General features: G+C 36.6%; 1 protein-coding gene across 1 annotated transcript in view; it reads left to right on the top strand.

The window, feature by feature from the left end:
- The window catches only part of RAB3GAP1 (RAB3 GTPase activating protein catalytic subunit 1), a 117,412-nt gene extending 104,663 nt beyond the window's left edge, over positions 1–12,749 (top strand). The window contains exons 20-24 of the mRNA XM_028101289.2: positions 4,493–4,589; positions 4,687–4,790; positions 4,934–5,049; positions 6,959–7,061; positions 10,977–12,749. Coding sequence (XP_027957090.1) covers positions 4,493–4,589; positions 4,687–4,790; positions 4,934–5,049; positions 6,959–7,061; positions 10,977–11,213 — 657 coding nt within the window. The 3' untranslated portion in view covers positions 11,214–12,749. The remainder of the gene's footprint in view (positions 1–4,492; positions 4,590–4,686; positions 4,791–4,933; positions 5,050–6,958; positions 7,062–10,976) is intronic.
- The last annotated feature ends 205 nt before the right edge of the window (positions 12,750–12,954 follow it).

Raw genomic sequence — 12,954 nt, 5'->3', positions numbered from 1 at the left:
TGTTGTTGGAAGCCAGAATTCTCACTGTAGAAGTAAGATGCAAACATGGAATTGAGGAAAGCAAGGAAGACCAAATGGCAGTGCATTGGAATTGGCCGTATTGGTGTGGACCCATAGGTTTCTAAAGTATGGATAGATAATGTGGGTATGTACATAGGCATAATAATATATATTTCCTGGCTTTTTTCTGAAGGGGTCTAGAAACAGTGACATCCCAGTAGCAGTGAACACACATATACATTGATTTCTAGAACATTCCTCATTAAAAGGGACCATGCTTTCCTCAGAGAAATGGCTGATTTCAGAATTGGGACAAGGAAGGTATGAGTGTGGATCATTACATGTTGCCAGAAAATAAGGAACTGCTTAAAAGAAGATAGGGGTGTATCATAAGGAGGTAGTTTAAAGGGACTCTTAATCACCAAATCTGGACAATTTGAATGGCAAATAACTAAGGACAGTAATGAATTATAAACTATTGGGAAAAAATCGGAACCCGTGGGTCCACATTGACAATTTGCAGATAAAGAAATGGGAGAGAAGGGAAGCGTTTCAGCTCAAAGGTGACCGATAAATATGGAGGATACACAGGAGTAGGAAACTCTTCCATTTTACGACCATATTCATAGTAAAGATTGGTTCAGGTGAGAATCATCAGTAGATGTCTAGGTGGAAATCTGGGTGAAGAGCATCATACTTGCATGATTTTGAAGTGTCTCTCCAAGACAGCTGGAGAATTGCAAGGAAATAATAACTATGGAGTAGAGAAATGGGGCAATACCTTGAGTGGATGGTCAAAACTGATATTACTAATAAGGGGTAGATGCAGATTGTCTGTGTCAAGGTGTGATACTTTGAAGGATCCAACAGCACTTATGCACTGACCCGTGAGTACATATTCTGCATCTAAACATGAGGAAGCATTAGGTAAACCCAAAACGAGAAACATTCTGTTCTAAAAAAGAGCTGGAAAAAAAAAAACAATCCACAACACACAATTCTAGGAGTATATTAAAGGGACACAGGAATCAATTGAAACATTACCCAGTGGCCAATACTAGAAAAGTTTGAGCAACAAAATAAAATACTGTTGGACTGTAACTCAAAGTATAAAATAAACATCCTTGAGTCTATACTGTTACAAATAAAAGACTGAATAAATTGGCGAGAAGAGACAAATCGATGAAGAAGAACTTCAAACCTGCTCTGCCCACAAGGAGATGGAGCAGAACTCCTCACTTTGTAAGCATGGACTGTGCATAGTGACTTCCTTCCAAAGAGTGCAGTATGCAAATTGGGGAAAATGAGTAACCTTACAGTACAGAAACCAGACAAATACTGTCTTAGCCAGGTAAGCAAGATTAGCAACATGGATAAGTCAATAGTGATGAGTTTCATGTACTCTTAATATGAGGTGATGAAAGTACCACTTTATAACTCATCTTTCTCCCCAAAATCCCTAACCCCAGTTTGATCATGAGAAAAACATTAATTAAGTAAGTTCCAGTTGAGGCACTTTTTACAAAATACCTGACTAAAATTCCTTAAAACTGTCAAAGTCAGGGGCACCTGGGTGGCTCAGTTGGTTAAGTGCCCAATCTTGATTTTTGCTCAGGTCACGATCTCAGGGTCCCTGTGTTGAGCTCCACGCTCGCTTTTTCTCTCTTAAATAAATGAATAAATCTTAAAAAAAAAAAACCTGTCAAGGTCAGTAAACACAAGGAAAGTCTAAGAAAGTGTCACATGTGAGGGGAGCCTAGAAATATGACTGACTACTAAATATAATGTGGTATCCTGGATGGGATCCTGGAATAGGAAAAGGACATTAAATAAAAACTGAGGAAATTAAATACGCAGATATTGACAGGATGATTCATAATAGCAAAAAAGTGAAACGAAGCTAAATATCGATCAACTGATGAATGGATAAGTAAAGCATGGCATATTCATACAATGAAATATTATTAAGCCATAAAAATGAATGAAGTTCTGATACACGGTATAACACAAAGGAACCTTAAAAGTATTATGTTAAGTGAAAGAAACCAGAAATAGAAGGCTGCATGTAACATGATACCATTTATATGAAATACCAGAATAGGCAAATTCATGAAGACAAAGTTAGTTTAGTAGTTACCAGGGGCTAGGAGCTGGGAGAAATGAGGGAGTGACTGCTGTTGGGTAATGGATTTCTTCTTGGTGTGATTAAAATGTTCTGCAATTAGATAATGGTGATGTATAACTTGTAAGTATGCTAAAGACCACTGAAGTGTATATTTTAAAGTGGTGAATTTTATGGTATGTAAATTTTATCTAAATTTTTAAAAATTAAAATATGAATAGAGCATGGAATTCAGTTATTCAGAAAGGGGAGGGAAGGGCACTGTACTCAAAATGTCCATGTTATAAAAGACAGACTAGAAAACTTCCAGATTTGTTGTGATTAAAGAAGTATGAAAACTAAATGCTGTGTATGATCTTTAACTAGATCCTGTATGGTGGTGGGAAAAGGTTATAAAAATCATTATTTGGTCTATTGATGAAATTGTAATGAGGAAAAGTAGGCTAGATTAATAAAAGTATTTGATCATTGTTAAAGGTAGTTTATATAATCACAATAGTTTGTCTTTTGATTATATAAGAAAACATTCTTAATTTCAGGAAATACACACTGAGATCTTTGGGGGTAAAAGGACATGATGTATGTAACTTGCTCTCACATTACTCAGAAAAAAATGTATGTGTGTAATTATTGTATGTACATACAGAGGAAAGAGATGGGTGTGATTAAATGAGGTAAAAGGTGAGTCTAGGCAAAGGGTATAAATATATTTTGTCTTCTTGCAAATTTGTTTGGTTTTAAGTTAAGGAAAACCAAGGTTGAATAGTAAGTGTTAGCAAAGATGTACAACACTGGGAACTATTATTACTCTAGATAAGGATGTAACTCTTTTGAAACACTTTGTAAAATAATTTGGAATATGACTTCAATATAAAAAAGTAATTATTTGGCATTATCTGGTATATATCCAGTTCTGTTTTTCGGTATATGCCCTCAAGAAATTCCTCTACATGTACACCAGGAAACATACCCAATAATAAAACAGGAACCTTATTTGTAATAGCCAAAAATGGGGGGGGGGTGTTTTCTATCAGTGGAGGAGCATTTTAATATAGCAGTGAAAATGAATAAACTACAGTATGTATCAACATATGCATCTCTAAAAGAATGCTGTATACAAGTCACTGAGGGTCGGAACCAGAAACATTCCATTTATATAAAGATTCAGACCAGACCAAACTAAGCATTACATTGTTTGGGGCTATACACACATGTGAGAAACTCTGTCGACAAGCAAAAGAATGATTAGTAGTCACTTACTGATGGTGGGGTGTGTGAGGGAGGGAGACTTGATCAGGGGGGCACACGGGGATTTGGAAAGTGCTGGTGATGTTCTGTTTCTTAAGCTGGTTGGTGGTGTGTAAACAAGTGTTCATGTTGTCTTTAAGTTATTAATACTCTGGTATGTGTATTTCTTAATTTAAAAAAATTTTCAAACCACACAAAATTCTCCAAGCCAAAAAGTAAAGATTATAAGTCATTACATGAACAAAGCAAGTTATAAAATAGTATGTATATTATAGTTTTTTGTTAAGAAATTGAATATGCCTATATCTTTGTGTTTAAATGGACACAGAAATAAGCCTGAGAAGATAAACACAAAAATGTGTTACTTCTTAGGAAGTAGGATTTCTGGAGGGTTTTTGCATTATACTTCTATGTATGTATGGATGTATGCATTCATTCGTTCATTCATTCATTTTGGAGATCTGTGAGCATTTATCATCCAGGTTCACGTAATGAGATTAGATTTTTATTATCTTTACTGCTGTTGAATAAGGAGCTTAAAGGTAGGGTCCATGTGTTATACATAACTTCTCTGTATTTTTTAATTAGAACAGTAATAAAACAATTTGCGTTTTGGAAAAATGATAAACCAAAAAATTAATGGAAGGTCTCCATCAATGTTTAGAAATGTTAAGTGAGTAAAGCAGGTTACAAAACAGTATTTTACATACTTAATATTCGTTTACCTAATATGTGTATTCAGTGTCTTAAAAAATCCCGGAGTGAGAATCTTCCACCATTAACAGTTGTTATCTCTAGGTGGTATAATTTACAGATGGTTCTTGTTTTCTTTGTATTTTCCTAATTTGCATGTATTACATATTGGAAAGAAGAAGAAAATTGCATAGTCACCACTATAAAATACTAAAATCCTTATTAATTTTCAGTAACGTTATTCTTACTATTGTGGGTAGTAGCTACTTACCTGGATGAGTAGGGCAAAGTACTAAGAGAAGAGAGCTCTTCTCAACTCTTGTTATAGATGTGAGTTCAGTGGTGCAGAGGATTTTTTTCTTCTTTCATAAATGGCCACTTTATTTGACAGCTACATTGATCATTCATGTAACTTTGTGCCTCCTTCAGGTGCTGCACTATCTGGCGGTACAGAAACCCGCAGACCTTGCTCGGCACCTGTTACCTTGTGTAATTCATGCAGCTGTACTCAAGGTAAAGGAAGAAGGTAAATGTCTTATTTGATTAGTCATTAGTTCATTTCCAAAATGAAAGTATGTTTTGCCTGACTTATTTAATGATGGCTTTGATCTTCTTAAAAATAGAAAATCTGGAAAACATTTCTTCAGTCAAGAAGATTATAAAGCAGATAATAACCCATTCCAGTAAAGTTTTGCACTTCCCCAATCCAGAAGACAAGAAATTGGAAGTAAGTTTGCTATGATGTCAGGATCTTGCCAAATGTTCTCACTAGTTGGCAATGATTATTTTAAAGATACATTTTTTAAAAGGCTGCTTTTTTTTTTTTTTTTGCTGTTTTCCAATGTATGTCTCTCCCTTTTCCACTGTTAGGAAATCATCCATCAAATTACTAATGTAGAAGCTATAATTGCCAGAGCCCGCTCACTGAAAGCCAAGTTTGGAACTGAGAAATGTGAACAAGAGGAGGAGAAAGAAGATCTTGAAAGGTAATTGATATTTGAGTAACTTTTGTCTGCAGTAGGAAAAGCCACCACTCTCTTCAGAACATTTTAATAGAGTATTGAGATTCTTTTGTGGTACCCTATATTATTTGTAACAAGCATCAGCTAGAGACAGAAAAATATTTAATTATTATAGACTTTGACCTCTCCTGTATTTCTGGGTATTTGCGAGGCATTTCCATTCCTTCCACATTTAGAAACAAGTCTACCAGGTCTCTTTTTCTAGTAATGTCCTTGTTTGCTCTTGGAGATGTGCCTGCAGTTCCCTGTGGAAGAGCTAGTCACTCTTTGTTACTTGAAATGCCCCAGACCTTTGCTTTCTCTCTTTGCTTAGCTCTCACTGTTCCTTTACCACAGTCTGAGGTGTTCTGAAATTGTATTTCTGCTCAGTATTCCTACTTATTTATTTAACTTTAAACAAGACTTTTGAAAGCAAAAGTGCATATCCTGCGCACCTTGTGAACATGTTTTGAAAGAGTGACCAGATGGCCCCTCCAGGATGATACAGATCACCAGGTCAATCTTTTCCTCCTCCTGAGAGAGACTTGACACCATTACCTGTCAGTATGATCCCTGCCATTTTTGCCTGTGGTACTTGAAATAACAATGTTATTTTAATTGTGATAAAGTGTTTCCAAATTTGTTACTTCAGCAACTTGAATTTATCATAACTTTAAATTCTTCATCAGCCTTTTCAGAAATGAAATGTCATTATTGATGCTAAATAGTTAAGATAATATGACAAGGCATGTGCTATAGCTCTTAACAAGTTCTTGTTAGAATTTTATATCTTGTGTTGAGTGAAATTTTCTCCCAGCCTTCTTTGCTCTTGAAAACTCCTTCCTTTTTAAATGAGATGAATAAGTACTAATCAAGGGAATCATTTCTAAAATAGCAGTATGAAGTAGTGGTGCAGGCGTGGTGCCTTTGACTCTGATAGCTGCACATACATTCTCTGGGATGTACTTGGAGGTGTAGTGTTTCCAGCACATAATGGCATAGTTGAGGCTTTGCCCAGAAAAAAATGTGTATTTTAAGCCCACATGCATGCACACACACATACACACCCACTTTAAAAGAACAAAAATGAGAGATATGGATTATTGCTTTGCTGTATATGTATAAATTGGTTTTTGTTCAGAAATACTGTTTTGTTTTTAAGATTTTATTTATTCATTTACTTTAGAGAGAGAGAGAGTAAGCATGAGCGGGGGTAGGGGCAGAGGCAAAGAATCTTAAGCAGACTCCTCACACAGCATGGAGCCAAGTGTGGGGCTCAATCTCATGACCCTGAGATCATGACCTGAGGTGAAACCAAGAGTCAGATGCTTAACTTGACTGAGCCAATCAGGCATCCCCCAAAATACTGTTTTAATCTTTTATTTACTGTAGTATTTTGTAAGCTTCTAGTCTGAAAGAAATACTCAGTATTTCTTTTTACCCTTTGACAGAGGTGAGGTTTTTTTTTTTCTTTTTAGATTTCTTTATTTGAGAGAGAGGGGGGCATGAGAGTAGGGTGGGGGCAGAGGGAGAGAATATACAAGCAGATTCCCACTGAATGCAGAGTCCAACACAGGGCTTGATCTCACGACCCTAAAATCCATGACCTGAGCTGAAATCAAGAGTCCAACACTTAACCAACTGAGCCCCACCCAGCAATCCCCAGATACGAGACTTTTAGGAAAATTTTATGAAAACAGTTGAAAGGTAGTAAGATTGTCATTTGAGTCTATTTTAATTCCAAATGTCCCTCTGTTATAAAAGTTCCACTCTAGCCTTAGTAGGTTTAGCCGGTATCGGTTTGAGAGTTTGTCTACAGAATTAATCTGGGAGGATTGGCACAGTGTGAACTGAGCAGCTCACTTTCTGTCCTTTCATTACCTCTCTCCCCCAGGTTTGTGAGTTGCCTCTTGGAGCAGCCTGAAGTGTTAGTCGTGGGCGCAGGAAGAGGCCATGCTGGCAGAATCATTCACAAGCTGTTCGTGAATGCTCACAGGGTATGTGAATTCCCTTACTGACTGATCATGATCTCTCCAAACCTCTCCTCAGGAAGATGCTGTTTTGATTCCCACACTTGGCTGATTATATAGCTGCTGAGTGTAAGTCTGGGCATTGGGTTTGAACATTAAAAAAAAACAATGACTTTCAACAGTGACTTTTGAGTCTTTGAAATCCATTTCCTTTCTTACATGTTTAAGTAAAATAATAAGTATATTTTAGGATATAAATTTCTGGACCCAGAAGGGTCTGAAATTCATTGTTCCAGAATCTAGTAGGGACTCGGTGTTAGCAATGGCCAGTGCTGTGCGGTAGGAAAAAATGTTGACTACTTTCATATTAGAATAGAGTTCAGTTTTACCAATTTTAAACTCCATGTACTGCAAATGGATTCACAGTTTCACTTGTGAAGTTAGTCTATTTTTGTCATGGTGCATTGAGCTAAGGAAGAGCAAGATTTCAGATGTTTAGGACTATGGAAACAGGCTTTAGCACAGAAAGAAAGCCCAGTTTGAAAAATTATCTTTGCCATTACCTCTACTACTGAAAGTAAAGGTTCAAAAGATATGTAGTACTTTCTGACATTCTGAAACTCTTAAAATTTGAATTTTTATGGAGGTGATGCTAGTTACACTTTCTGTACTGATGTTTACTGGTTAAGAGGATTTTCATGTCAGCGCTTGTTATATGAAAGATTATGATAAAAATATTATAGAGTGTACTACAGACAGTCTCTGACTTATGATAATTTGACTTAGGATTTTCAACTTTATTATGGAGGAAAAGAATTTGTATTCAGTAGAAACCATACTTTGAATTTTGGATTTTGGTCTTTTTTTGGGCTGGTGATATATGCAACATAATCTTCTCATGGTACTGGGCAGGGGCAGTGGCAGATCCCTGTCAGCTCTGAGATCCCAAGGGCAGACAGCCAGTATACTTACAACTACTCTACCCCGACAACCGTTCTGTTTCTCACTGTCAGTACAGTATTTAATAAATTACATGAGATAGTCAACACTTTATTATAAAATAGGCTTTGTGTTAGATGATTTTGCCCAACTGTAGGCTTAAGTGAATGTTCTGAGCTCGGGTAAGGTAGGCTAGGCTGAGCTGTGATGTTTGGTAGGCTAGGAGTAGGAAATGTATTTTCAACTTAGGATATTTTCAACTTAGGATGGGTTTATTGGGATATAACACAGTTGTAAGTAAAGGAAGATATATAAGTACAAGGGTGCCCTTTATCTGGAACTGTGATGACTCTAGAATGACCTACTTTTGAAAGTGTAATTCTCAGAATCAAATAAGAATTTTCATGGGTTTACATATGAAATAAAAACTGTATAATCTCCTTTGAGTCTGTCTGGAGTATATCTAGTTAATATATTCAGTTTCACAGCCAAATGTACTGACCTGAATTTTTAGCAAGAATTGAAACCTGTGATTATTTATGGGATTGTTCCCTAACTTTAAGAATTTCAAGTTAAAAACCAAGTATTTTATTTCCTTATAAATTAGAGTCCTAGAAAACAATAGATGCTTACTTTGATTTGTTTTTGTCTCTGGCATGAAATCAAGAACCAAGTTTGTTTTTTGCATCCTATATCTTTCACTAGCTCACTAGCCAAAAGCCAACAACCACATTTCCTTGTCAACACCAATATGAATTTTCCTCCTATTGCTGATTTCTTTCCTCTGTCCTCACTTTTAAAAACTTGTGTGTTAAGAGGACTTGAAATCTAAAGCATTTTTATTTTTAATGCTGAGAGTATTACTTGTTAATATTTAAGCAAAATTATTTTTTCCAGAATGGAAATAGCTCCCCCCCCGTCCCCCAGAATGAGAATAGCTCCCCCTGCCCCCTAGAAGGCTTTTGTAAAATGTAGGATAATACTGGGCGCCTGGGTGGCTCAGTTGGTTAAGCGACTGCCTTCGGCTCAGGTCATGATCCTGGAGCCCCGGGATCGAGTCCCACATCGCGCTTCCTGCTCAGCGGGGAGTCTGCTTCTCCCTCAGACCGTCTTCCCTCTCGTGCTTTCTATCTCTCATTCTCTCTCTCTCTCAAATAAATAAAATCTTTTAAAAAAAAAAACAACGGATAATACATTTTATATTTTCTATATAAAGTAGAAAATACTTTCTATATAAAGTAGATATACTTTATATTTTCTATATAAAGTAAAACTTAATCACATTAATCTCACTACCCTCTGATGATCACCGTCAACATTCGACATGTAGTATATATAAATACATATATATTTTAGAAAAACAGGATTATATTCTGTGATTTACTTTGTTATTGTGTTCCACTTAATTATCTTATTACTTTAATAAATATAGGAGTGTATCATCTTTTCAGTGGCCTTGTATAGCTAATACCCTTTAAGGGGTGAAATTGTACATTTTTCCTGTGTTATGTAATTGTAAACCTTGTGGGGAATGTTTTTAGGGAATTGGCAGACTTAATCCATAAAACAAGCACCTGGTTGGTACATTTTTGAACTCAGACCTTAAGTATCTGGTTGATGTAAACCATTAAAGTTTATGTAACTTTTCATAATTAACTGACACTTTATATCAGTTTTACTAATCAAGATTTTCACTTTTTTAGAAAGTAATGAAATTTCAGTGAGAATTTTGTATAGCATATAGCAGTTTTACGTATTTAGAACTCTCTGTTTAAACTTCATCATGATTACATGTGTCAGTGGTGTATTCCACTGGAATTCAGCAAATAAACCACAGATTGGATTTTGCTTCAGTTTTATCAGTTTTGCCCATTAAATGACACTGTACGTTGCCTGTTGAACCATCAGATGCATGAGAAGTAGGATATGTCTGCTCAGTTTAACAGCTAGGTGTGTTTTATGTGGTGTGTGTCTGTCTTGATATTCTTTTGATAGGATTCTGTTCCTTAATGTAATGCATGCCATCTCTGAAATGATCTTGAAATCTCTTGTCTAGCTCTTTTTAAACCATCTTGCTTGTTTCCTTTTCATCACTGTTTCTTTTCTCACCTTTTCTCAAGCTGACTGAATCTTCTGATGAGGTAACAAAATAGCCTTTGTCCCTCATAGTTCCTTGTTCCTTCCCATCCCTCTAACTTCATAAGGTCATTAAGACTAACCACCTCTTTAACAGTCTGGATTTGGCATACCTTTCATGCTGATGTTTAGTATAACATGATTTCATATTTCCATTACCAAAACAGTACTTTTTTTTCTAAATCGATGGTATTGTGAAAGAAATCTAATAATCAGAGAAATGAAAGAAGTATAGTGATTAAAGCGGTTAAAATGAAGGCTCTAATTGAATGTTTTTTATGTAATTTTAATGCAAAAAAATAGATGCCTTTAATATTGAGAACTTCTCTTTTGTGGCTGTTGCTACATTACATGGACCTCTATAATTTCTTTATCACCTTAGCTGCTCAGCAAACAAAACCAATGTCCCCAGTTTTAATTTAGTAAATGAACTTTAAAAAGAAATGAAAGAATGGAGATAAAAACCATCTTTCCAGACTCTGGGGGAGAAGCAGCTCCTTACTGGACTGAGGACATCAGACTTGAACGTGTGTTGTTGCTAGAAAAAACACGTAGAAACCAGTGCTACATTTTCCCTCTTCAGATGTCGGAATATGGCCCTCACTTTTCAAAGCAGATTGCCTGGCAGTCATTATCTCTTTTGTCTCTGTCACCAATTTATTTGTAATCTCTGGCTGCTCATGCAGTGTTTCAAGCTTCTTGCTTTTTCCCTGTTGGTTTTTGAGTAATCATAACATGGCTGACTGCATTACTGAGTAATGTAGAACATTTTTTTATATATTTGTCATGTTTATTCATCTGTCCTTCAAAATGATCTAAGTTTAGCATTGGACTTGCTCTTGAATTTAGCATTTGATTCTGTTCAAGGCTGCAGCCATGGCTCCACCGGAGGAGGAACTGAAGAGAATGGGCTCTCCAGAAGAGAGAAGGCAGAACTCCGTGTCAGACTTCCCACCCCCTGCTGGCCGGGAACTCATTTTGCGCACCACCGTGCCACGCCCGGCTCCGTACTCCCGAGCTCTGCCTCAGCGCATGTACAGTGTTCTCACCAAAGAGGATTTCAGACTTGCAGGTGCCTTTTCATCAGATACCTCCTTCTTCTAATTCTTCTAGAGCCACCTCATTTATGGCTTCAGAGACCATGCTGACCCCTTCTGAAGGAGGGAGGTTGTGCCAGTCAGAACTTGAAGGAGGCTGTGAAGAGGACCTGTCCAGTCCAATGATCAGGAATCATACCAGCATCTGAAAGACTTCCCAGCACCATGCTTGGGCTCCGTTGTATCTTGGTTGGGTCAGAGAGAATGGGCTTGAGCTGTTGAAAGATTTGTTTCTCCAAAGAAATGGCCCTTGTTTGACCAGGGGTCAGGGGCAGGAGGTGGGGAGATGTGCAGGGACCAGAAGAACAGCAGGAGCTCTCTGTACTCACTCCAGTGGGATTGTGCTCATTTATTCTTTCCTGTGACTATCCCTTAGGCTATTGCCTTGCATTCATAGTCTGTGTAAACACACTTGTTATATTTGTTGGTATCAGGTATGCAAGACAGAATGTCTGTTAATTGAGTTTCTGGATATTTTGGTGGTAGCTTCTTTTCGCAGAATCTGTGTTTTTGAAATACTAAATGACATTCTGTTTATTCAATCATCTACTGGCCATCTTGATTGTACTAATTAACTTTTGATGAGTATTTTGAATATTCTAGGAGAAAACTTAGAATTTCACATAGTTTATGTGTTTTTCCATATAACTATGATCTAAATGTATTCCTTCTGATAAAACTATATATTAAATGTCACTGCAAATTAGTTTTGTATCTTATCTTGTAAGGTTTGTTCGTCTTATTTTGTTTTTGGTTGCCAGTAAGACATCACCCTGCAAACCGTTCTCTCCTGCTGTACAGCATGCATTCCTTTTTTTGTGATTGCTGGCGAGATACTATATTTAATGGGGTAGAGATGAGCACATGCTACAAATATAGCTTTGGAACATAGAGATCATGCACTTAGTATAATTTGGTGTATGTGCTAATGTAATGAATACAAGATTATTTCAGTGAACTATTTTGCTTTTGTGTTTTAGCTAAAATGAAAATAATTGTTGCAGATATATAGCACCCAGCATAAGGATAATAGCATATTTCTAGTTATATGGTGATCAAGATTTATTAAGTCTGTGTTGCTATATGGCCTCTCTTCAGTAATCTGAAGTCTATTTTTAGGCCTAAAATTCTCATTTTAATCCAAAGCAAAAAATGGTTATACTGAAGCATAGACCTTGCCTCTGTAATTTAAAGAATTAAAAGAGCTGTGTAAACCCTATTATATTATTTTTGTAAAAAAAAAAAAAGTGTGTGTGTACATATATATGTATACATGTGTATATGAAGTAGGGGAGCCCTGGTTGGTGACCTCCCAGCCTTCACAGTGCTTCTCTCTGAGATGCTGGACTTGATTGCTGCTGGTAAACCATACAGATGCAGGCCTGAGTGCTGAGCGCTGTACCAAGAAAATGTATCCTTCAAGGACAGGATTTGTCTGCTTTCCAGTGAGGAAGTTAATAGCAAAGAAACGTTTTTCAGAGAGAAGTTGGACTTAAAAACAGCATTGTGAGTCTAATAAAAAGGAAAGTCTTGCTTTCTCTGACTACTTTTCTTTTCTCTCCTCTGGTGGGCACTTTGGTCTTATTTCAGTTAGTTTAATTCTGTCTCACGTCTTCTTAAATATCTGCAGCCTGCTGAGTCTTGCAGGGGTCTCAAAGAACACTCTTTGTGCCTTTTCTTTTAGTGGCAGTTACCCCAGTTTACTTTTATTATAGTTATGTGTTGGTTTATTTCACAGATATTAAGTA

Source organism: Eumetopias jubatus, unplaced genomic scaffold (genome assembly GCF_037043125.1).
Source record: "Eumetopias jubatus isolate StellerSeaLion01/CBP00866 unplaced genomic scaffold, mEumJub1_p1.0 scaffold_3, whole genome shotgun sequence".
In the NCBI taxonomy this organism is placed as follows: domain Eukaryota; kingdom Metazoa; phylum Chordata; class Mammalia; order Carnivora; family Otariidae; genus Eumetopias; species Eumetopias jubatus.
This window is presented reverse-complemented; position numbering and strand designations above follow the sequence as displayed.